The 26,473-nt window shown below is 41.3% G+C and overlaps 1 protein-coding gene across 10 annotated transcripts in view; it reads left to right on the plus strand.

Annotated features, from left to right (window-relative positions):
• The window catches only part of PLEKHA7 (pleckstrin homology domain containing A7), a 296,414-nt gene that overhangs the window by 251,476 nt on the left and 18,465 nt on the right, over positions 1–26,473 (plus strand). For all 10 annotated transcript variants that reach the window (XM_075129371.1, XM_075129373.1, XM_048853693.2 and 7 more), the window contains 8 exons: positions 5,133–5,201; positions 5,382–5,462; positions 7,627–7,776; positions 9,695–9,796; positions 21,859–21,967; positions 22,887–23,125; positions 25,160–25,348; positions 25,548–25,665. In XM_075129371.1, the coding sequence (XP_074985472.1) occupies positions 5,133–5,201; positions 5,382–5,462; positions 7,627–7,776; positions 9,695–9,796; positions 21,859–21,967; positions 22,887–23,125; positions 25,160–25,348; positions 25,548–25,665 (1,057 nt within the window). The remainder of the gene's footprint in view (positions 1–5,132; positions 5,202–5,381; positions 5,463–7,626; positions 7,777–9,694; positions 9,797–21,858; positions 21,968–22,886; positions 23,126–25,159; positions 25,349–25,547; positions 25,666–26,473) is intronic.

Consider the following 26,473-nt stretch of genomic DNA (forward strand, 5'->3'; position numbering starts at 1 on the left):
CCCCAGGTGCTAGGTCACAATGCCAATCGACTTTGGCCATCTGTCTCGATCTATGGAGGTGTTGTGACCAAGTGGGCCAGGTCGCAATGCCAAGAGCAGGGGACCTGGGCCTAGCCCCACGGGACAGGATCCATGAGCGTAAGAAGTGAACTTGTTCTCCCACAACCACCCATGCGCTCCCCACTGTCCTGCTTTCCACACATATCATTGTTTTCTTGCACCTGTGCCATGAAATGTATTAAAAAATTGTGTGACAAAATTGTAGCCCTAATTATGAGTCAGTTTTTAATTACATGATCACATACAGTTTTTTTCCATAGGATCCCTGCCTCATTCAGTGCACAGAAAGGAAGGTGCTCACAGAATGAGTAACTATTTGATATTTGGTTTGATCCTCATTGTTTAATGTGTGACCCCATGCCTTAGGCCTGATGTACGCTAGAAGATTAGCTTGATTTAACTGCATCAGTCAAGAGTGTAAAAAATTCACCCCCCTGAGCAGCGTAGTTAAGATAAAGCAAGTCACCACGTAGACAGCACTAGATCAACAAAATAATTCTTCCATTGACTTAGTTACCACCTCTCGGAGAGGTGGATTATCTGTGCTGACAGGAGAATCCCTCCCGTTGATGTAGGTAGTGTCTACACTGAAACGCTACAGATGCACTGCCCTGTGGCGCAGCTATGCTGCTGTAGCATTTAAAGTGTAGACAAACCCTTATTTACTGAAAACTAGTCAAATCCTTACACAGTAAGGAAAGACATTTCATGTGTAAGTTTATAATAAAGTATGCTACAGGCAGTGGAGAATTGAGATATTAAAAGGAAGTAGTTTGTTTTCTGCTTAATAATTAAGAGATCAGGTGTAAACTATCTGTAGAGTGGGTGGGTAAATCTGATCTCATAATACCATAGTAACTTGTTGATTTTTTTTAATTCAAACATACATTCCAGATTAGGAAATGCAGAATGTGAATGAGGAAGGCCTAATGAAGTGTACAAGAGTGTGTGCCATTAAGCAATTGCACTAGAGCAATTCAAGAAAATCTGGGATCCTCTGTGAAGCCATTCAGTAGTTCATCATAGAAATGTAGGGCTGGAAGGGACCTTGACAAGTCATCAAGTCCAGGTCCCTGCACTGTGGCAGAATCAAGTAAATCTAGACCTTCCCTGACAGGTGTTTGTTCAACTTGTTTTTAAAAATCTCCAATGATGGGGATTCCACAGTGTACCTTGGAAGCCTGTTCCAGAGCTTAACTACTATTATAGTAAGAAAGTTTTTCCTAATATCTAACCTAAATCTTCCTTGCTGCTGATTAAGCCCATTACTTTTTGTCCTACCTTCAGTGGACATGGAGAACAATTGATCACCATCCTCTTTATAACAGCTCTTAATATATTTGAAGACTGTTATCAGGTTCCTCCTCACCCAAAAAAAAAACAAAAACAAAAACAAAAACTTCTTTTCCCAAGACTGAACATGCCCAGTTTTTTTAACCTTTCCTCGTAGATCAGTTTTTAAAACCTTTTGTCATTTTTGTTTGTTTTGGACTCTACAATTTGTCCACAATTTCCTAAAGTGCGGTGCCCACATTTGGACACAGTATTCCATCTGAGGGCTCACCAGTGCCAGTAGAGCGGGACAGTTACCTCCTGTGTCTTAGATACAATATTCCTGTTAATGCACCCTAGAATGGTGGTAGCCTTTTTTGCAACTGCATCACATTGTTGACTCAAAGTCAATTTGTGATCCACTACAACTCCCAGATCCTTTTCAGCAGTACTGCTACCTGGCCAGTTGTTCCCCATTTTGTAGTTGTGCATTTGATTTTTCCTTCCTAAGAATAGTATTTGGCAATTGTCTTTATTGAATTTCATCTTGTTGAATTCAGGGCAGTTCTCCAATGTGTCAAGATTGTTTTGAATTCTAATCCTCTCCTCCAAAGTGCTTGCAACTCCTCCGAGATGTTATCTCCAGATTTTATAAGCATACTCTCCACTCCATTATCCAAGTCATCAATGAAAATATTGAATGGTCCCAGGCCCTGGAATGACTCCTGAGGGACCTCCTAGATATGCCTTCCCTGTTTGACAGGGGCCACTGATAACTACTGGTCTTTCAACCAGTTGTGCATCCATTTTATAGTTGTGCACCCACCTAGACCACATTTCCTTAGTTTGCTTATGAAAATGTGTGGGACATGTCAAAAGCCTTACTAAAATCAAGATATAACTTTGTAACCTTCTCTGCTCCAAACTTATAACAACTGGAGTTCAGTTCCACTGAGGTGAAGAGGAGAGAGAAGTAAGGTGGAAAGTATGTGTTCATAGAGAGAATTAAGGAATAGTAGGTAGCAGTTTTTTTTGTTAAAGGAGGAGTGCAGGATCTGTGATGTGCCAAAGCCAAAACATAGATATCCTGAGGGTGCTCATGTTATCACCTCTAAGCACTCTGCACAAAGCAGATTGTACTGTACTGCTAATTTCCTGACACTGGATTATGACCTGAAAATATCGCACTATACTTGGTGGGGCCCTTGGAAGCTGCAGGTTTGGCAACACTGTAAGACCCCGAGTTATACACTGTATTTGCGTATGTTGCAAACACTTAAAAAAATTAGTTTCATGGTTGAACAAGCAGCCTTTCCAAATCATAACTAATGTTATACTAGAGGAGAAGCAGCCAGTTATAATTTCCAGGTTGTTTTTTTTTAATTTTGGTGATCCATGTGGAAAGAGAAAGTGCTCAACACATGTCAGTATTCTTCATCTCTTAGTCAAGGGGTAACAATCAGGAATGAGACAGCTACAGTACCTGCTGGTTGCCTTCCCCTGGAGAACAGTTGCATAGAGAGAGCGGAGATCATCTTTACAGATATTTTATTTAACTTCTGGAATCTCTTTCTGATTTTTTCATGGGATTCTGAGTTGTAATATTTTTTTTCCCTCGTAACAAACTGTTGCTAAACTTTTGTTTGAAACAGATAAAAAATAATGGACCTCTGATCAACATGGTTTACAAAGTGCTAAAGAACTCAGCACAAGGGTTACTGTCCGGTATAAATGTAAGACTGCTTGTATCTGAAATGTGACCATCCCATCGCTTTTTTTCAAATGGCAATCAATGTACATACCCTAGCTTCCACAGGTGTATCATGATAAATAGAAGAGCTTCCTGCAAGATGTTTTTTCAGGCTGTATGCAAAATTATGGCTGACCTCACTGTGCTTGGTTTCGTCTTACCATATGTTGCAAATGAATGGTTGTGTTAAATAGTGACTCCTTTATGTAATTCCGAAAGTGTGAAAGCATGCTAAGTCTTATTTTATGTTCTCATTTTCACTGTTTTAAAATTAAGGTAACTTTTGCACTTGTGATTATATAATCCATTTCAAAATATAGCAAATTATTCATAGTATTTTCATTGCAGACTATGAGAAAAGTTTACCTATTCACTAACTTGCAGATTATTAAACCAGCAAATTTAGTACTTGGACACACTTCTGTTTATGCTTAAATATACTAAATATTTTCCTACACTTGAAAATGTGACTGAACATTTACTATCAATAATGCTAAATGACTTGCATTAATAATTTTAAAAGGAAAATCATTCCTATTAAAATATTGTACTATTTGGCAATTTATGTTGAAAATGTTAAAAATAATTAAGACTGGTTTCTTCTAAGGGAGAGTAAACCCTCTTGTATTTGATGATGGGGAAATAACAAACGTCTGGCTTTTATTTCATGAAATTCACATGATAAATATATGCATTCTTTGAAAATGGAAAGGTGAGATGTAAAGCCATGAATAATATAAAAATGGTAAATGTACTCATATCTTAAGACTGGAATAATATATGAAAATCCTACCTGGTGGCCTGCTAACTTCATCTAAAATAAAATGTTGAGGGGATAGTTGAGTCTCTGTACCACTTTACATTGTGGGTAGTTCTTAAGGATTATCTGCTTTCCTTCTAGAAGTTGGATATGGAGCCAGAGATTGCTGAAATGAGAGAGGGTGAAACTAGAAAGAAGTACATCCAAAATGAAGTGTATTTAAATATCAGTTTCACTCCTGCCCCAGACTAATATCCCTCTTTGCATTCCCATAACATTCATCATGTACTGAGAAAGAGTGAGCCCTTTGTAGATATGCAGGAACTACTAAGACACGTTTTTAGTCAGCTGGGACTCTATCCTGCAAACGCTTATGCACGTGTTTAACTGTAGGAACATGAATAGTCCTATTGACTTCAATGAAGATGACTCATACATAAAAGTTTTGTAGGATAGGGGCCTTACTTTGTAACTAAATGGGATTGATGTTTCCTTTGATTATAAATCTGACACAATTGCACTTGTCATTTGTCACGGGTCCTGCTCCGCCCCCATCTTCTGACCTGCAGAAACTGCACCTCCAGGTGTACTCTCAGTGAAGCTTTATTTCAAGGCCCTTTCACCAATATCACCACAGTCCCCCATGCTCCCACCTATTTACAGTGTTTGCCAAGTTTTAGGCACTCTCAGCAGGACTTGAGGGGAACAGAGGTCTCCCTAGTCTGAAACCTCTGTGTATTTAACCCCAGCTAGCCCTGTTCCTCTCTTCTCCCCTCTTGCTCCTCTTTTCTTGCACTTCCTTCCTGTGCCTTCTTTAAGCCCTGGGCTGATTGGCCAGTTGAGTTCATTAACCACAATCAGCTTCTCCTGGGGCACTAATTAGCCTCTAAGTGATCAGAGTGCAGGCTCACCTACTCAGTATCTGCACTCTATCACATCATTAAATAGCCTAATTTAATTAGTTGGTAATCCTTTGGAATTAGATATTGATGTACCATTGTCATATTTCAAATATTTGATATGGCATGCTTTTTGTAATAATTCTAGAGTTGTACATTTTCTTTTCATGAAGAAAATAATATTGATATGTTACTTTTATACAAGTTCTACAAGTTATCTAAAATTTCTTATATTTCAAAGGATAAGCCCTTTAACATTTATTTTTAGTGTCGGTAAATCACATAGTGTGTTGGCTAAAGCATATAACAAAACTTTTTCTTTATCACTGAAGCATAATTATATTTCACTTTGCCACCAGTCTAATATATTGTTAAACCTTATTCTTTTTAGGTGACAGGGCGTGATATACTAAAAGAACGAAGTACAAAACCTGTCAAGATTGCAGAAAGTGATATTGATGTAAGTATCAAACATCAATTCAAAACCCTGTCAAATATAGTTCCTTTAGCATTTAGCTGTTTCTGTTACGCTATAATTGTTCTCATTCTGATCCAAATGAAAACGAAAATCGTGCTACGGAAGAAGGGTTTCTTTCTTTTTTTTTAAATCTAACTTAAATATATATGGTTTTATTGGTAGGTCAAGCTAAGCGTTTTCTGTGAACAGGACGGGATTCTACAGGACTTGGAAGACAAAATAAGATCCCTTAAGGAAAATAAAGTAAATACAATTGAAAATTTTATATGTTAATAATGATAATAATAATTAACACATTCTCTTGGACAAACCTTAACGTTTCTTATTCAAGCTTTTGGGACTCCAAACCAAGCATTAGATTATTGTAATGTACCAATATTGTAATAATTCACTTTGGACAATATATACAACTCTTTTATTAAAGAATGAAAATGGTATGTTTTGAGTATTACAGATGAGTAATGTATTTGGAAAATATAGTTTTAAAAAAGTTTCAATAATGCATATTTTAAAACTACTCACATTTATTTTTATGTGCCCTCTATTACAAATTTTGATGAATGCACATTTTCAGGATAGTTTTGTTTTTCTTTTTAAGTTGACGATGGCACGGGGCTGGGTCAAGGAAAGGGCTCAATCTCTATCATTTTTTTTAACACAGTTATAAGATTTAAAAAAAGTCTCACCAGAGAGGCAACTGTGTTATCACAGTTAGCAACGTATTAAAACTTGTGCTAACAAAAACTATATTTAAATACCATTGTAGGTAATATGATTGCAGTAGCATTATGAAAAAGGCTATAACAAAGGGGGCGGAGGGGAGCAGATCTTGAGTTGTTTCAATGTAGCTAAGCCAATTTACAACAGTTGAGGTTCTAGCTCCAAAGGTCTCAACCAAACTTGTGGTAACTTCTTTGACCTCTTTGCTGCTAGGACCTTCTTACTCCTCCTCCCAATCTTCTTCCTTCCTTCTGTTTCTATCCCATTTAGAATTCACATAGTGAACTGTCATAAATATAAAGGGAAGGGTAACCACCTTTCTATATACAGTGCTATAAAATCCCTCCTGGCCAGAGGCAAAACTCTTTCACCTGTAAAGGGTCAAGAAGCTAAGGTAACCTCGCTGGCACCTGATCCAAAATGACCAACGAGAGGACAAGATACTTTCAAATCTGGAGTGGGAGGGGGTCGTGGGGGGGGGACGGGGACAAAGGGTTCTGTCTGTCTGTGTGATGCTTTTGCCGGGAACAGATCAAAAATGCAAGCCTTCCAACTCCTGTTAAGTTAGTAAGTAATATAGCTAGAAAATGCGTTAGATTTTCTTTTGTTTAATGGCTGGTAAAATAAGCTGTGCTGGAGGGAATGTATATTCCTGTTTTTGTGTCTTTTTGTAACTTAAGGTTTTGCCTAGAAGGATTCTCTATGTTTTGAATCTGATTATCCTCTAAGGTATTTACCATCCTAATTTTACAGCGGTGATTCTTTTACCTTTTCTTTAATTCAAATTCTTCTTTTAAGAACCTGATTGATTTTTCATTGTTCTTAAGATCCAAGGGTTTGGGTCTGTGTTCACCTGTACCAATTGGTGAGGATTATTATCAAGCCTTCCCCCGGAAAGGGGGTGTAGGGCTTGGGGGGATATTTTGGCGGAAGATGTCTCCAAGTGGCTCTTCCCCTGTTCTTTGTTTAAAACGCTTGGTGGTGGCAGCATACTGTTCAAGGATAAGGCAAAGTTTGTACCTTGGGGAAGTTTTTAACCTAAGCTGGTAAGAATAAGCTTAGGGGGTCTTTCATGCAGGTCTCCACATCTGTATCCTAGAGTTCAGAGTGGGGAAGGAGCCTTGACATAAACATTAATAAAAGGACCTTTTCTTCCCTTCTCTTCCTTTCATTGTGTGTGTATAAAACTAACATTTTACTAGCTGTGAGCCCTACCTACATACTCTAGGGCTGCTGAAATTAAATGTGCTCATTAAAATTAATGTCTGATTATAGTAGGTAAATTAATCTGTACTACAGCTTGGTATTTCTGCCAAAAGGTATGAATAAATTCAGAGGCAGTTTAGAAAAAAATTCTTTCTACCATTTGCACAGAAATTAAACATGAAAAATTTCACTCCCATTGGTTAATGTTTTTGAAAGGTGCAAACACTAAAATGGATTTATAATGGGAATTGTGTTGCAACTTAGTGGTTGCTACTGACTCTTGCTACAGTGATGGCCCAAAGCTTCACACCTTCCAATAATCAGTTTCCTTCTTTGTTCTCTCAGTAAAAGGAAAATCTGTGATCCTAGTGATTTAGAGGAAAGACATGAGAGGTAGACAAGATTTTTCATATTCTCAGTAGTAAATCAGTACAGACCCATACAAATGTAAGTCTATTGCTATTTTCCTTTTTTTCTTTAGGACCAGCTGGAATCTGTCTTGGAGGTTTTGCATAGACAGATGGAACTGTACAAAGACCAACCACAGCATGCAGAAAAAATTTCTTCCCAGCAGAGACTTTTGCAAGAGGACCTCATTCATATTCGGGCTGAAATATCCAAGGCATCCACCGTATGTGTTCAGCGCTTCCAAAGAAATGCTAAACTAAGCACTAGACTAAAATGAATTACTTTTCAGACATAGGGTTAAATCCTACAAACCAATTTAGATAATGTACAGAATGTGAAAGCAAATCATGCAGATCTGTCTTTTTAATGGAAGTCTTAACTGCAAATCTTTGTTCCAGACTCCACTGGCTATCCTAGTATAAACTAGAGCAGTGGTTTTCAAACTTTTTTTCTGGAGACCCAGTTGAAGAAAATTGTTGATGCCCACCACCCAATGGAGCTGGGAATGAGGGATTTGGGGTATGGGAGGGGCACAGGGCTGGGGCAGAGAGTTGGGGTGCGGGTTGCAGGATGGGCTGGGAATGAGGGGTTCGTGGTGTGGGAGGGGGCTCTGGGCTGGGGCAGGGGCTTGGGGTGCAGGAGGAGGTCAGGGCTCTGGGCTGGGGATGCAGGCACTGGGGTGGGGCCGGGGATGAGGGGTTTGTGGTGCAGGAAGGGGTTCCAGGTTTTGGGGGGGGCTCAGGGCTGGGGCAAGTGCTTGGTGCGGGGGGTTGGGGTGCGGACTTACCTCCGGTGGCTCCCGGTCAGCAGTGCAACCGGAAGTGGCCAGCAGCAGGTCTGGTTCCTAGGCAGAGGCGTGCAAGCGGCTTCGCTCAACTCTCACCCTCAGGCACTGCCCCCCACACCAGTTCCCATTGCCCGGTTCCTGGCCAATGGGAGTGCAGAGCCGGTGCTAGGGGTGAGGGCAGCGCGTGAAGCCCCATGGCCCCCCGTCTAAAAGCTGGACCCGCTACTGGCCGCTTCCAGGATGCAGCACGGTGTCAAAACAGGTAGGCACAAACCTGCCTTAGCTGGGCAGCACCACCGATGGGACTTTTAACAATCCAGTCGGCAGTGCTGACCAGAGTGACCCAGTGCCTGACATGCTGTGACCCAGAAGTGGGTCGCGACCTGAAGTTTGAAAAATGCTGAACTAGATTCCCTGGAACTTTTCTAGGAGAAAAAAGGAGTTGGGTCTTACCCTGGAGTATTAGCCAGAATTTTCTCTCTCTTAGTTACCGCGACCTAATAAGAATAAACTTTAATAAAGGCACCACATCAAATTAATGTTATGTTTCATTAATTGGCCACACAAAAAGGGAAATTTTAAACCCACCTACCCACTCTGTACTCAGCCATATAATCCCTAACTCCTACAGCACATGAGGCCAGTTTTTAGAAAACTGCCTCTAAAATTATACTCATAAGTCTTGTATGTATATGTCAGGTAAATTAAAATGTCTGTCATATACATGCACGTATGCAGTGTTTTGTGTCTGCAGACAATGCACTGTTTTACAGGCTGTGTTGAAAATTTATGTAGAGGTGTGTAAAATCAAATTATCTTCCACTATTTTGAGTTAGATAGAAGAATGTACAGCTGCAGATGTTAGCCACAATGTAAATGATTTAAGGATTCTCTGTTGGCCCCGACTCGGGGTGAATTTGTACCCACATTTTAGAACTCTCTTAAAATAGTATGTTCAGTTTTACACATTACAGAAGTAAAGTGAACAGGGTATTGAAATTTAAGTGGTCTTCCTTCAAGAATGCATATCTGCCTAGATTCCTTTGAACACCTGCTTTGTCATTAAATAACTAATACAGCATTCTGTGTTCGCATATTATCAAAAAATTTCTAACTAAAGATTTTGGACTCTGTCCTGCAAGGTGTGGAGCACTCTGGCCATAACCCAGTAAAGCATTTAGGCTCATATCATTACATTCTGTTCAGAACAGATCATTTTTCTTTTTTCAATGGAACAACCTAATTCTTAAAGTTAAGAACATGCTTATTGGTTTAACTGGCTGAAAGATAGAGTGCTGTGTACCTTTTATTGCTTATTGTAGGGTTGCATTGAAACCTTTCTCTTTGCCAATAGGAAATGGAAAATGCTTGGAATGAATATCTGAAATTGGAAAAGGATGTGAACCAGCTGAAGCAAGCCTTACAGGAACAGATGAACAGATCATTTTTTCCTCAGGTGAGTCTGTTTTCAGGTATTAAATTACTGTTGTTGAGATCTTGTCTGAACTCTAAAATGATTTAACTCCTGGGAGGAAGTCTCCAAATGCTTGTTCTGTGTGGGGTATGCTGGCCGTCTTCCCTGCCTGCTGCTCCTGCTGGATGTATCCAAAGTCAGCAAACTATACCTCAACGTACCTAGCTATCTTGAATGAAACATGTATTTAAGAATCTCATATTAGTTTTAATATTAGATACAGAAACAATCATTTGCTTTTGTCTTTTTGTTTTTAAATTAATTTTGATACAGGAAATTTAAACATGCCATATAAATATAGTCCTTAGCAGGGAGACATGCTTGAAAGAAGGGTCTAATGGAGAAGCACTAGACATAGGTTGATATTTGTAACAGAAAAATAATTAGAAGTTCTGCAGAAGTTTCTTCTTGGAGAATTAACCTTTGGTTGAAACCTAGACTGTGAGATTCTGCTAACAATAATATTGGAGAGTAAAGAGAACTAAACCCAAGAAAAATTCTGTTTCCTAAAATGTCAACATCTATAATTTAGAAGTGGAAAAAAAAGTTTGAAACATTACCTGGCAAAAAATATGGGGAAATCCACTGGCAGGGCATTAGTACTAATGCAAACTCTTTGAGAACATACATAAAGGGGGTGGAGGGGTCACCATTAAAAAGTCACCATTTACTAACACCATAGTGTGGTATTTTAAATTTTGGAAGTAACTCCAATCATCTTGTTCATGCAAGGCTGTCCTAATCAATGTCCCATGATTCAGGTATTGTATTTACAGCTGCAGGTATTTGAAACTGCTAATAACAGATCCTTGTTATTCCTGAACTTAGGATAAACATCTAGGAAGATATTCATTTGCTATATGTTTAATTCCTAAATGCTGCCGACTCCTGGCATTCTTAACCCTGAAGTTTCCACTAATGCCTGTTTGTTTCATACATTCTTTTGGCTCGTAAAGTGGAAAAATGATGGTAACATAGCAATGAGATGTCTAGCTTTATTTCTAGTGTGGTAAATGTTTTTCATAATGTTGTGTCTGTGCGAATTTGTCAGTATATTATTAGATACTGTCATTTTTTACATTAATAACTTTTTAATTTATGTCTATGCTGGACTTCCTAGTTTTCCATTTATTTGATCTGTCTTTGTTGATTCATCTATCCACTTTTAAGGGCATCAGTCACAGACGTGCTATTTTCCTTCCTTGTTCTTTGTCATGTTGGGATATTAGTGGATGGTTATCTCTGCACATCCCTTGTAAATTGAAACAATTGTTTAGAACTTATCAGTGATTGAAAGACATCTGGATTTTAAACCAATTATTTAATTTTGAATCATGCAGAGAAGCGCTATTTTCATATGTCATCTTATTTGCAAAACTCAATGTGTCGTGCCAGATTTTTTCTACATACCTGTTGTTTGTAATTATTGCTTTTTATCCTTAGAACAAGGTAAGTTGTTGAGGGTTTTTTTACATTTATCTTTACAAAGCATTATTTTAAACCAAAAAGCAAAACCAACAACAACAATTAGAGTTTTCATTCAAATCCCTGGCTATTTATCTGGATATTTCCTACCAAAAGAAAACAGCAGTTATATTTTAAAATTCTTATCTGGTTACACTGTACGTCTGTCCCATTATCAATTAGACTGTTTCTTTTGATTGTTATCAACTAAACCTCTTCTATCAAATTATGGGTTTGAGAAGCTTTTTATATTTATCATCCTTCTTTAAATCCCATTCCCTTGCTTCTAAAGAGGTCATTTCTCAACCTTGATGTCTGGGTAGCTTTGAGTGCCAGAATATTATTAAACTGAAGTCAACTGTATAACATACCATACCAAAGAAACTTCATTAACTTAGAGTTAAAGTTGCCCAAATTCACGTCCTATCAATTAAAAAAAAAAAAAAACAACAAAAAACAAAAACCAAAAAACCCAAGGAAATTAACACTGCTCATATGTCCATTCAGAATACACTTCACCAAGGTCACAGTTTCAGTTGTGTATTTGAACATAGTGAGGAACTGGGTTTGTACATTGTAGTTGATTATACACTCTTCCTGTGCCCTCCTTCCATATCCTAACCCTGTTCCCAATAGTTGGAAAGGACGGGGAGAATTCCATCCTAATTGTTTGAGTTGCTAGTAGTTTGACTATGAAGGCAGCATTTTCCCCGGGGGAGCCTCTACTGGCTCACAGAAGGACCCTTGATCTGATAACTTAGCAGGACTCCCGACTCAGAAGATTAAGATGCCCTGTGTGGCAGGGAGGACATGGATAGAGAGTGGCATTGACATTAACATGGGAAGTGGGTGAAGCAGGGTTTCCTAGTAGCTAGTTCAGTTGTCTAACCTAATTCCCAGGCTGACTTCCTGCTCCCTCCCATTCCATGTTTTTTCTTTATCTTTTATGAACATGAAATTCTTCTTTCATTCTTGTCTGTCAGGTTAACAGCGACGATGGGGTGGAGTGAAGTCTTTCCATCACTCTCTATCTTGTGCCAGCTCCATGGCTTCATTCATCTTTAATATTTTCATTCTATGTCATTCTTTACCATGTTTATCCAACTCATCTTCGGTCTTCCTCTGTTCTGAGTGTCTTGCCCTTAGGTACGTATCGCCATTTCTGATATCCTTTCTTGGTCCATTCCTGACATCTGTCCAAACCGTCGCAGTCATCTTTCTGGAACTTTCTGTAACAGCATTATTTCTCCAAAGCTGTTTTCCTGTCTCTTCCTTTTTTATTTTCTGCTGTCTTGAAACTCTCAGTATTCCCTTCCACCAGTTCATATTTGCAGTCAAAATCTTTCATTCATGGCCTTTCTTCATACTCCGGCATTCCGACCTGTATGGCAGTATTAGCATGACAGTTGTCTCACATACGCTGACTTTTGTTTTTAGCCTTCCAAATCTTGCAGAGTTTTCCAAATGCAAAAGCAGCTGGTCCAATTCTTCTTTTTACATCATCTTCACAATTCCCATTCTTCAATACCAGTCCTCCAAGGTATACAAATTTTTCCACTTGTTCTAGATCTTTATCTCCAAGTTTGGTATTTACCTTTCTCTTGTCTTCCCATTGCCATAATTTTTGCCTGAGTTGGCGTGAGGATTTGGACCAATTAGCACCTGCCCTGGCTGCGGCAGGTCCAGGCTGGGGCTAGGTTCCGACTGCCCCTCCTCTATCTGCGGCAGGTCCAAGGCTGAGTTGGGGCCGGGGGAGGGGTGCCCCTTCCCCAGCCACGGCAGGTCCCTGCTAGGCGGGTTTCCTGAGCGCCTGCGTGGCACTAAATAGGCTGCTGAGCAGCCGCACAGCTTACAGGGAATTTAGGATACAACCCCATATCACATTCTCATTGTGTATTCTTGTGCTTCCTTACATTGTTTGCGTATTCAATTGTTTCCGTCTCTCTCTGCTTTCTGTTTGATCTTTTTGGTCAGCTTCAGCTGATCTTCAAGCTGAATTTCCTGTTTTTCCAGTTTACCTTGTCAGTTATTCTTTGTAAATCCTCCTTGATCAATTCTGCAACCTCTGTGGTTGTGTTGTCATTTCCCAGAGCCTTTTTCTTTTTCAAACTTTCTATGAACATCTTTAATACAACTTCTAAGAATTCCAGTATCTCCTCTCCTTTGTTTGTGCTGGGAAGCTTCTCCAGGATCATTTCATCTACTGTGTTGTTCGCATTGTACAGCTCTTCAAAATATTCTTTCCATTATTTTTTCTTCGCTTGTTCGTCCTCAATTGTTTGTCTGCGCTTGTCATTCACACCAACATCTCCATTTCATATGTCCCATTCAGTTCTCTTACCTTGTGATACAACCAGTGTTCCCTCTAATTTTCCCATACATGTGCGGAATGAATTTTGTTATGCACACCAATATGGAGGTGATGTGTGACACATCACCTTCATATTGGTGCGCATAACAAAATTCATGTGGTGGGGGTGGGACCGAGGGATTCATTGTGTGGGAGGGTGCTCAGAGCTGGGGCAGAGGCTTGGAGTGCAGGGGTCTGAGGGTTCCAGCTGGGGGTGTGGGCTCTGGGGTGAGGCCTGAGGCGAGGGGCTCAGGGCTGGGGCAGAGGGTTGGGGTGCGGACTCTGGGTGGGGCCAGGGATGAAGGGCTCAGGGCTGGGGCAGAGAGTTGGGGTGAGGGCTCAGGCAGGGGGTGTGGGCTCTGGGGTGGGGCTGGAGATGAGGAGTTTAGGGTGTAGGAGGGTGCTCCGGGGCTATGGCAGGGAGAGAGGACTCCCCCCAGCTCTCTCTCCCCAAGGCAGCTCCAGGACTGGGGCCGTGGGATAGGTGCCCCTCTCCCAGCTGCGGCAGGGTCAGACTGGGGGCTGGGTTGGGGTCAGGAGAGGGAAGACCAGTCTGCCCACTGGTGCTTCTACCTTAGCAATGACCTTTCATCGCTCACTGAGAACCAATCACAAAGCCTTCTCTCCGGAGCCAGGGCATGTGGGCCAGCACAGACCACAAGTCCCAGCACACATTGCGTCCTGGAATGGGAAGGCTGGACCAGCAGAAGGTGCCTGATAGTCCGTGCTCCTTTATGGCTCTAAACCAATCAGAGCCCTCTCCACGATGAGGTGCGAGAATACAAACCAAACGGCGCCTGAGTTGGCGTGAGGATTTGGACCAATTAGCACCTGCCCTGGCTGCGGCAGGTCCAGGCTGGGGCTAGGTTCCGACTGCCCCTCCTCTATCTGCGGCAGGTCCAAGGCTGAGTTGGGGCCGGGGGAGGGGTGCCCCTTCCCCAGCCACGGCAGGTCCCTGCTAGGCGGGTTTCCTGAGCGCCTGCGTGGCACTAAATAGGCTGCTGAGCAGCCGCACAGCTTACAGGGAATTTAGGATACAACCCCATATCACATTCTCATTGTGTATTCTTGTGCTTCCTTACATTGTTTGCGTATTCAATTGTTTCCGTCTCTCTCTGCTTTCTGTTTGATCTTTCTGGTCAGCCTATTGTATTTAGCTCTTAGACTTGTCCTCTTATTTTATTCTCCTTCAGCTTCCTATGCTTGTCATTCAACAGCAGCACTTCATCTATTATCCACCTTGGTTTCTTCATTTTCACCTTGTAGCTCAACACTTGTAATTCTATTTTTAACACTGTTCCATTTCTCTTCAACTCATGTTCCATGTCTCATTTCTTCATTCAACAGAGACAGAATGTTTTCCTCACAGCTTCTTTGTATTCTTTCCTCATATCTGGTGTGACTGAATGCACTGCTCTATTTACACCCTACACACTATTGTAATAATCCTTGTACAAAAAGTGCCCTTTTGAGATATCATATGAAAACTAATAACTAACTGGTCAATAATATCCTGATGAAATGTATGTAGCAACATTATATGTTAAATTATGAACATAAGCTGAAGTTATGACTGAAATATGGTTACCAGACAAGTCTGGGGAGTGGATAAACTTGTTTCTCAAAGGCAGCGGACAAGCTGATGCCTCTAGCCAGTTTTCAAAGCTGTCAAGTGGCCATTCTTTGTCAAAGAAGTAGGGCAAAACAGATCAATCTATATTTTAGTAACCAACAGCATGGAACCTTTCACCACAAGACTCCATGACTCCAACCTCACAGCGGCAATGAACTATATCTAGGGGTAACCCTCCGCAAAACGCATTTCAAAGGGTGACTGGACTATAAACATGAAGTACAAAAACACCTCCAAGGGGTATCTGCCTATTTATCTCTCTTTCAACTAAGACGACAAAAGAAGTAGCCATTTGACTTTTGGAAAGATCCTGACCTGAAATTTGGTCAGCCCTGTTTCTGGGAGCATGTGGTAAGTATTTTATCTTGAACCAAGTCAAGTTTGTTAAGTTTTAGCACTAGAAAGTGTTTTTATCTTTATTTCTCTTGTAACCATTTCTGACTTTAGTACCTTGTACTCAATTAAAATCTATTCTATGTATTTAAAGTCGACAAGTCTAAGTTTATTTAAGGCTAGAAGGGACCATCGTGATCATCTATTCCAGAGGTGGGCAAACTATGGTCCGCGGGCCACATCCGGCCCATGGAACCCTCCTGCCCGGCCCCTGGCCCGGGAGGCTTGCCTCTGGCCCCTCCTCTGCTGCTCCCCCTCCCCCGCAGCCTCAGCTCACTGCGCCACCGGCACAATGCTCTGGGCAGCGGCGCAGCTGTAGAGCCACGGCCTGACCTGGTGCTCTGTGCTGTGTGGGTGGCGTAGGTGGCTCCATCAGCTGCCTGTCCTGGTGCCACCGGTGCTCCAAGCAACGCGGTAAGGGGGCAGGGAGCCGGGGGGGGGGGGGTTGGATAGAGGGCAGGGGAGGTTGGGGTGGTGGTCAGGGAGAGGGGGTGTGGATGGGGGTTGGGGCGGTCAGAGGGCAGGGAACAGGGGGTTTGAATGAGAAAGGGTTGGATGGGGCGGGAGGTCCGGGGTGGTCAGGGGAAAGGGAGAGGGTGAATGGGGCAGGAGTCGGGGGGGTGGCGCTGTCAGGGGACGGGGAGGGGGTTGGATGGGGCAGGAGTGCTGGGGGGGCTGTCAGGGGGCAAGAAGCAGGGAGGATAAGATAGGGGGCGGGGGCCAGGCCATGCCTGACTGTTTGGGGAGGCACAGCCTCCATACCCTCCATACCATTTTGGAAACCCGATGTGGCCCTCAGGCCAAAAAGTTTGCCTGCCCCTGATCTAGACTGACCTCCTGTACATCACAGGCTAGAGAACCCTCACACACGTCCTCCTGTAATAGACCCATAAAGTCTAGCTGAGTTGCTGAAGTTCACAACTCATGATTTAAAAACTTCAAGTTACAGAGAATCCACCATTTACTCTAGTTTAAACCAGCAATTGACCCATGCCACAGGCTGTACAGGAAGGCAAAAAAACCCCAGGGTCTCTGCCAATCTGATGTGGGGAGAAATTCCTTCTGAACCCCAATTATGGAGATCATTTGGACCCTGAGCAAGTCAGCAAGACTCACCAGTCAGACATGTGGGAAAGAATTCTGTATAGTAACTCAAAGCCTTCCCCATCTAGAGCCCCATCTCCAGCCTCTGGGAATTTTTGCTACTAACAGTCACAGATGGGTCACATGCCATTATAGGCAGTCTCATCATACTCTTCCCTCTATAAACTTATCAAGCTCAGTCTTGAAACAAGTTAGGTATTTTGCCCTACTCTTCCCCTTGGAAGGCTGTTCCAGAATTTTACTCCCCTGATGGTTAGAACCCTTTCTCTAATTTCAAGCCTAAACTTGTTGATGGCCAGTTTGTATCCTTTTTTGCATCAAAAATGGCACTTAAATAACTCCTTTCCCTCCCTGTATTTATCCCTCTGATGTATTTATAGAGAGCCACCATATCTCCTCTTAACCTTCTTTTGGTTAGGCTAAGCAAGCCAAGCTCCTTGAGTTCCTTTCATAAGGTAGGCTTTCCATTCCTCTGATCATCCTAATAGGCCTTCTCTGCACCCTGTTCCAGTCTGAATTGATCTTTCCTAAACTTGGGATACTGGGATTGTGCAGAGTATTCCAGATGAGGTCTCACCTGTGCCTTGTATAATGACAATAATACTTCCCTATGTCTACTGGAAATACCTCACCTAGGATTGCATTAGCCTTTTTCACAGCCTCATTGCATTGGCAGCTTGTAGTCATTCTGTGATCAACCGGTACACCCCGTTCTTTCTTTTCCTCTCATTTCCAGTTGATACATCTCCAGCTTATAGCAAAAATTCTTGTTGATAGTCCCGAAGTGCATGACCTTGCACTATTATATTTCAGCCCATTTCTTTTACTTCAATTTTCAAGATCCTCCAGATCTTCTTGTACGATATTCCAGTCCAATCCTGTTTTCACATTGAAATTTCCCATCATCAGTAACAAGTCTTGTCCTGAAACTTTTTATATAGTTTCCCGTAGATAGTTATAAAATGCTTCAATTTTTTCCTTGGGTACTGCTAAGGTCGGTTCATATACTAGTACTATCATAACTGCCACAGATTTGATTGTATCTCACCTTCAGAATACAAGAAGATACTGAGTTAAATGAAATCAGAGCCTGGCTTGCCTTTAGTTTTTGCATCAACACAGCTCTGTTCTGGTGTCCACCATCTTCTCTTCCCAATGTCAATATCCCTGTGTTCGTCAAAGAAGATCATGCCAGACTAGCCTGTATCTTTCTTTGACAAGATAACTGAATTTTGTAGGCAAGGGAAGAACGGTAGAGATTTAATATATCTGGATTTTAATAAAGCATTTGATATGGTCCCACATGGAATATTATTAGTTAAGATGGAGATTAGTACAATAATTGTAAGGTGGGTAAGGAACTGGCTACAGTGAAGAATGAGTTGCACTGAAAGAACTATTGGGCTGGAGGAAGTTTACTAGTGGAGTTCCTCAAGGATTGGTCTTGGGACCAATCTTATTTAATATTTTCATTAATTAGCTTGGCACACAAAGTACAAATGTGCTAATGAAATTTGCTGATGACACAAAGTTGGGGGGCGTTTTCAATACAGGGGAAAATTGGAATATTTTATACAGGAAGAATTGGATTGAGGACTGTAGTAATAGAAATGAGATGAAATGTAATACTTCAAAATGCAAGGTCATGCACTTAGGGATTAATAACAAGAATTTCTACTATAAGCTGGGGGAGCCTTGGCTGGAAATGACAGAAGATAAGAAAGACCTCGGTGTGTATAGCTATGTCTACACTGCGCATCTTTTAGTGGTGTGGCTGTGCTGCTGTAAGGTGCGCTGTGTAGCTGCTTTTTATCGCAGGCAACAAAATAAAACCACCTCCAACAAGGGGCGGTAACTTCGTCGCCAGGAGCGCAGCTCCTGCAGACAAAGCGTTGTCCACACCAGCACTTTTCGTCATTAAAACTTTTGTCATTCGGGGGTGGGGTGTTTTTTTTTGACAAATGGTTTTGGGTGCTCAATTTAAAAATGTTGAAGGGGCCTGACTTTCAGAAAGTCCTGATGTCCAAATCATGGACCTTAATGTTGTTTCAAATTGAAGCACCCAAAATCAATCTGATGAAGTGAGCTGTAGCTCACGAAAGCTCATGCTCAAATAAATTGGTTAGTCTCTAAGGTGCCACAAGTACTCCTTTTCTTTTTCCAAAATCAAAAGTGATTCTGAAAATCTTCCTCTTTCTGTATGGAGCAATTTAGGCTCCAGAGCAGTTAATCTACCATCTTGTATACTTTTATTTTATTTTAAAAAAGTGGTCCTTATGGAACATTATCAAATATTAATAAAGGCATAGATTTCAAGTTGCTAGAGGGAAGAGTTGATACTGAACGCTAGCATAAAATGTTCATTCATCAGAAGGTTAAGAACTCAAGGGTTCAGGCAGCCTGTTCAAGTGAAATCTTTATTTTAGAATGGTGATTGATGATGTTTTGCTGAATGGGAGGGACCTGGGTAAGCTGAAATGAACTCAGATGTGGGTTTTTGGTGAGTTTTAGCTTCTCACTTAAGTGTTTATCCTGTAGTTTTGTCACTCTAAATTATGCTTCCGTGCTGGAAAATTAAAGGAGATTATTTCTTCAAACCAACTTTTCTTGCCTTGCACATAAAGTATATTTACATCTTCTTTGTAAACATTAATCTTTGACTGCTCATACTTTAAAATATATTCAACTGTTTAACTTTCTAGACCTAGTCTGGTTTCAGAGTAACAGCCGTGTTAGTCTGTATTCGCAAAAAGAAAAGGAGTACTTGTGGCACCTTAGAGACTAACCAATTTATTTGCGCATAAGCTTTCGTGAGCTACAGCTCACTTCATCGGATGCTTATGCCACAAGTACTCCTTTTCTTTTAGACCTAGTCTGTTTGTGTCAAGATTTAAGTAATGGGAAGAATCATAGAATCATAGGACTAGAAGAGACCTTGAGAGGTCTTCTAGTCCAGTCCCCTGCACTCAAGGCAGGACTAACTATTATCTAGAAATAACATTAAAAATTCTTCCTTATTCTGTATGCTACTTCAGAACTGATGGAAGATGCATTTTTTGAGTTGGTTCAAAGTTTTTCTGACTGGTTACCTTTTGATGTGTTCGTTGTAAATCAATCACTCAATATCCTGCAGTGTGATTCTTCTCAGGAAGTTGAAGGGGAACAAGTATGATTGTCTAGTTTGTGTCTTGATAATCTTTCAATAAATGTTCCATCTTCTCCTATGAGTCTACTACTAACAAATAACATTCTCCGTTGTCTGACTCCTTGGCACTCTACTTTCTGATACATAGCCTGACTGAATATACTTTCCTGGTCCAAGAAAGCAAAGGTGAAGCAATTTATTTCCCTTCACTAGTGCTAGGAGGTTTAGGAGCCAGTAATAAAGTTGTCTTTTCTTCCAAGGCAATGCTATGTTATATGGATTAATTAGATGCTATTTTTTGCCCTCATGATGGGTGAGTGCTGTCAGGTTCTTTTGAATGGGCCTCAGGCTTAACTTTCTTAGTGACCCTTCTGCTTCACTAAGTACAGGAAAAATTGCAAATTTAATTCTACTTCTTAACTTTATTGTTCAATCATGGAGATGTTAAAGATACTACATCCAGGACATTGCCAGCTTTCTTACAAAGCTGTGAATTGTCATGTCAGTTTCCCCAACCAAAAACAAACAGAAGAGGAGACAGGAAATGGGAGGAAAACAGATGGTCCTGTTATGGTCTAGTGGTAGGTTAGTGGTGGTTGCTGTCTATAAAAGTTATGTTTTCAGAACAAAGTTCAGCAAGGTTTCAGCATGCAACAGGTCCATGCTAGTGTGGCTTCGGTTAAATAAGTTTTAGACCTTTCCCCATAGGCTGTAATACATTATAGCGGTGTTTTCCTAATTCTAGAAAGCTGAGCCCCTCTTCAGGAAGATGGAACCAGCCACACTCCCTTTTAATGCTGCCATGTGTTGTTAATTTGTATGTCCTTCCCCTACATTTTACAAACGATGGATAACAAACCAGCATGACCTACACAGTGCGGGGGCTAGGAGATGTGCTGCTGTGGGTGGTATTGACTATCCTTCTCTTCTGGGGTCTGGTAGGCTTGTCTGTCGGGGGGAGACAGGAAGCGGATGATTGATTTAGTTGGGGATTGGTCCTGCTTTGAGCAGGGGGTTGGACTAGATGACCTCCTGAGGTCTCTTGATATTCTGTGATTCTATGAGTGTAATAACTGTCCTGCTGTGAAGCTTCAAGCCACACATGTAAAGAAAACGGTGTGAGTGACTGCTTCCAACTCCCCTCTTCCTCATCCTAGCTGTCAGTTGTGACAAAATCAGTAGTCACTCAGAGTAGATTGAATAAATCTTCATAATACAAATGAAATATTTAACAGTGGTGGCATTTAAAGTATTATAGATAGTACCCATTCAAATGAATGGGGCAATTCACACCTCAGAGCTGTTTCAGATTCTCTGTAAACCCAGGCCTGTTTACATGGTTTGGTTTTTACTTGTTTTACATTCTGAAGGTTAAAAGCTAGAGACTATCTTTTTATTTTAAATTAAAGCTGAGAGTCTAGAGAACAATTGAGAGGTATGTCTGTGCTCCCCTCACCTCCCTCACTCCTCCTCAGACTTTGGGAAACACTGTGCATTACTTATGGCTCCACCTATAGGTAGGGCATGTTGTGAATCAACAGCAGCAAGAGGTCTCAATCCTTGCTCTTACTTCAGATAATTATTTAACCTACTTCCAAATTCCTAGGCATTCATGCAAACTTTGAAAAACTGGATATATTTTGACGTCATAGTTAGGGATAGGCACCAGGGTCATAAGGAAGCCAATTTCTGTTTGAATGTATATGTAAAACTACGTAGTTGATCTCTGTTCCCACCAGCATAGTCATGCAAAAGACTCTTATAATTTTGAACTGGCTGAATTAAGATGCTAACAGTTGTGTTATGCCCAGTTTTTTCCTATAATCTTTCCAAGCTATGCAGCCTGAGTTCAAGTGTCACTAAAATGTTTGGTTCAAACTAGCTATAATAAATTAAACTGACGAAAACTTGGGATTGAACTGATTTTTAAAATCTTTCCTCTTACTAAACATTAGGAAAAATCGCAAATGCAAAAAGATTTATGGAGAATTGAAGATGTTACAGCTGGTCTAAGTGCAAATAAAGCAAACTACAAAGTCACAGTAGATTCTATAAAAAATCCAGGTAAGAGAAATTGAGTAAAGATGTTAAACTATATCTAAATTCATCTGAATCTCTTGAGTGTGCAGAATTGGGCTAGAAGTCTTGAGGTCATCATTTATTACAGAATTTCCAGTACTTCCTGCTGCTGGTTGTGTTGGGAGTCCCCTTATCCCAGTAACATCAGCCTTCCTCACAGGTATTTTTGTACTTACTGATGGAACCAAGAAATGCCAAGGCATAAGAAAACAAACAAGGGGATAAATTAGCCAAACCAGAAAAAATTGTTTTAATCTTCATAACACTCACTATCACAGTTGCTCTCCTGCCCACCACCTGACAACTCCTCCCACCCCCAGTCTGTCTGCCTTTTCCACTTGGTCCTGCCCCCTCCACTGCCTGCACTTCACACTGTTTTCCATTGTGGGGAAAGGTTGGCAGACAGAACAAACAGCCTTCTGTCGTAGGAAAAGGTGAAGTGAGAAGGTGTATATGGACTGCATGCTCGTCCGCTTTGTTGGACTTCCCAGAAAAGAGCCAGTAGGTTGGGGAAGTGGAAGTCAGTTGGATGTCTTATGTAGATTGTAGCATATGCATAAGAGTATATTTATTAACACCATTTACCTATAAACAGAGTGTGAATTTGTTTTGAGATCATGGAGCTCATAGGTATTAATTTATTTTTAAAATACAACTATAGACACCTATCTGTGTCTAGGCATCTGGATGTTTTTTGGCATAGCCATAACATCATAGGTTTTTACATCTTAAAAATGTAGTCTATAGTCAGAATAATGAGGGAAGTTTAAGGTTTTTCAAAAGTCAGCGCATAGATACATACTGCTTATTATTTTGTGTGATGTTCTTGTGGGAAAAGTGTGCGCTCATGATGTAGATATAACATCCACACAACTTTTAACTTATTTACTTGTTTGTGCCATAGAAAGAAAAACAGTGCCTTCATTTTCTCAGTCTAAAGTGCCTTCATTATCAACTTCTCTCACAACTATGGAGAGCAAACTTTTGACTCAGCGAACTCCTCCATCTAGTCCTGTTAAGTCCTCTTTGGAGGTTAGGCTGTTTCCACAGCCTTATACTCAGCCTAGAACACAGTCTCAACCACAACAGCTGAAAAAAGTGGAGCATCCTCTTCAGTCACCCATGAAGCTAAAGTCAAAAGTTGTAAGTATTGCTACCATGAATTGAGTGTAAATCTGTCTCCTGCTCTTGCCACCATCATATCTGAGGATCTAATGCTATATGTGAAAACATTTTATAAATAATTGCTTCCTTATCAATGTGAAGCCCAGGCCACATTACAGAATTTAGCCTGGTAAGGAGAAACTTGGGCTCAGGTTCTAAAATTGCCCTGCATCTGTTCACAGTTTGGGGTGTGACACTGAGCATATTGCATCTAGCATTGTGTTTTCATTAAACAAGGTTCACATGTAGTTCTAATTGTGAAAATGGAAGGCATTCACCAGCAAATATTGCACAAAATAGAGGGATTTCCGAGTTGTGCGGAGCTCTATGTATTCAAGTTAGCAGGATCTGATGAAATTCACACTAGAGAACTTAAGGAATGATCTGAAGCAATCTCGGAACCATTAGAAATTATTTTGAGAACTCATGGAGGAACGGTGAGGTCCCAGAGGACTGGGAAAGGGCTAACATAATATCTGTTTTTAAAAAGGGGATCAAAGAGGACCAGTCAGCCTAACTTGGATATCTGACAAGTTACTAGAACAAATTATGAAACAATCAATTTGTAAGGACATAGAGGATAATTGGGTTATAAGTAATAGCCAACATGGATTTGTCAAGAATAAATCATCCCAAGACAACCTAATTTCCTCCTTTGACAGGGTTACTGGCCTAGGGGATTGGGGGAAGCTATAGATGTAATATATCTAGATTTTAGTAAGGCTTTTTATACCATCCCAGATGACATTCTCATAAGCAAACTAGGGAAATGTGGTGTAGATTAAATTACTTTAATGTCCACTGAAGGAAGGACAAGCAGTAATGGGCTTAATTTACAGCAAGGGAGATTTAGGTTAGATATTAGGAAAAACTTTCTAACTCTAAGAATAGTTAAGCACCGAAGTCGGTTCCAAGGGAGGTTGTAGAATCCCCATCGTTGAAGGTTTTTAAGAACAGGCTAGACCAGTGGTTTTTAAAGTTCGGGTCGCAACCCAGTATTGGGTCGTGGAATGCAAGGCACTGGGTCACCTTGCTCAGCACCCAGGGACCCTGGCGGTTGGCCAGTAAAAACTAATAGTAAAACTCGTAGTCCTTACCTGGAAGCAGCCAGCAGCAGATCTGGCTCATAGGCAGGGGGGCCACGGGACTCCACGCGCTGCCCCCACTCCGAGCACCGGCTAATGGGAGCTGGGGGTGGTGGTGCTTGTAGGCAAGAGCAGCGTGGAGCCGCTTGCGCCCCTCCACCTAGGATTCAGACCTGCTGGCCGCTTCCGGGGCACAGTGTGGTCTGCAGTGCCAGGACAGGCGGGAAGCCTGCCTCTGCACCCTGGCTGCGCTGCTGACTGGGAGCCACCAGAGGTAAGCCCACGCCCCAACCCTGCTCCCCAATCCTCTGCCCTAGCCCTGAGGCCCCACCCAAACCCATAGCCCGATCCTGGCTCCACTGCAGAGCCTGCATCCCTAGCCCAGAGCTCTCACCCCCCATCCCGCACCCCAACCCCTGCCCCAGCCCAGAGCCCCCTTCCACACCCTGAGCCCCTCATTCCCGACCTCACCCTGCAGCCCTCACCGCCGCACCCAAAACCCCTCATCCCCAGCTCCATTGGATCGCGGGCATCAACAATTTTCTTAAACTGGGTCATCAGAAAAAAAGATTGAAAACCACTGGGATAGACAAACACCTGTAAGGGAAGGTCTAAGTTTACTTGGTCCTGCCTCATTGCAGGGGGCTGGACTAGATGGCCTCTTAAGGTCCCTTCCAGCCCTATATTTCTAGGATTCTATAAAGGAACTGAGTGATAGTGCTTGAAGAAGTTGAGTAGATAACATGTAAAATCATATGCGTTAGTTGATAGGATGAGGAACATGCTTCACCATTTTGTTATGTATTAAGACAGAGCCTTCTTCAGTAGTTAAAATAACCCTTTAAAGCTCCAAGAATATAAGAGAAAGTGTGTTTTAAACTTCATAGCATATTATTTGCTGAGTCTCAGTTTATTTACCTTTTACCAGGGAGATGAAGCACCACCCAGACCTCCTCTCCCTCAGGTCTACAATCCTGATGATCACCCACCAGCTGTTCCACCTCTTCCAAGGGAAGCCAATGTCATCAGGCACACATCAGTGCGAGGCCTGAAACGTCAGTCAGATGAAAGAAAGAGAGATCGAGAACTGGGACAATATGTAAATGGTGATTATAGGGTGAGCAGTCACTTAGCCACAGCCTTTAAAGTTTATGGACCTTTATAAGTTTTTTGCTCTGATACATTTTATAGTATACAGACTGCTTATGGAATGACAGCTATATGGCAACCTGGAAACACAAAGACTCTAAGAAAACTATTTTAATTTGTCTGAAATCTGTGGTCTCACTTGATCAAATGAATATTTTTCTTTGTAGGGAGAGCTCCGTTCATGCATGAGTGAACCTGAATTAGCTACAATAGATGGTGACTTCAGCCAAACTTCACTTGGTTTCATAGGTTCTGACAGTGGATACCAGACATTACCTACCAGAGGTAAGCCAGAGAATTGACCATTTTTAAAAAGTACTAGGTGTCTGACATATTATGTATGGGGTGTGTGTATTTGTTACAGATTAGGGGTGCTGTTTGAGTCATTATCTTAAAGTTAGCTAAACAATGATATCAAGCAACGTTTTGATAATTTTGCCATAGAAATAATCAGCCTCTACAAAACAGTTCCCGTTTTTTGTTAGAAAGTGGAAGTGTACCATAACAGAAAAAATTAGTTTGTCAGAACAGCTCTTAAATTATTGTCTGACCCAAAAGATTTCTTATGTTCATAATGGCTTAAATTGTAGAGTTTTTTTAAAGTGAATCTATTCCGCCATATTGGCAGCCCTAGAGAATGAAGACGTCACAGATACAGCATAAGCAGAGTTAGTGCAATTTTCCCTATGCCACCTCCAGTCCTGGAACCACCTTAGAGGAAAGAGTAGGGGCAATTCAGTTTTTATCCCCATTTAGTCCTTGTCCCTCTGCTCTGATTGTAAGTACCATTTTGGGTCAGGTTTGCTGGTAGTTTGGTTATATTAACACTTGCTACAGGACTGAGGCTACAGACTTTTCATTTTACATGAGCTTCCAAACTGTCTTCAGATGGTACTGAATTTTAATCACTATGAACCATAGAATGAATTTGACTGGTGACCTAGATGTGAAAGTCCTGTATCCCATTACTGCCCTACCTGGCTGAAAATGTTGAGACGTGAACTGTAACAAAAATATATAATAGAAAATGTAAAACAGTTTTTTGAAACACCCACCTGTTATCTGTCTCTTGAGCATTGTTTTGCTTCTTTGT

This window comes from Caretta caretta, chromosome 6 (genome assembly GCF_965140235.1).
Source record: "Caretta caretta isolate rCarCar2 chromosome 6, rCarCar1.hap1, whole genome shotgun sequence".
Lineage (NCBI taxonomy): Eukaryota > Metazoa > Chordata > Testudines > Cheloniidae > Caretta > Caretta caretta.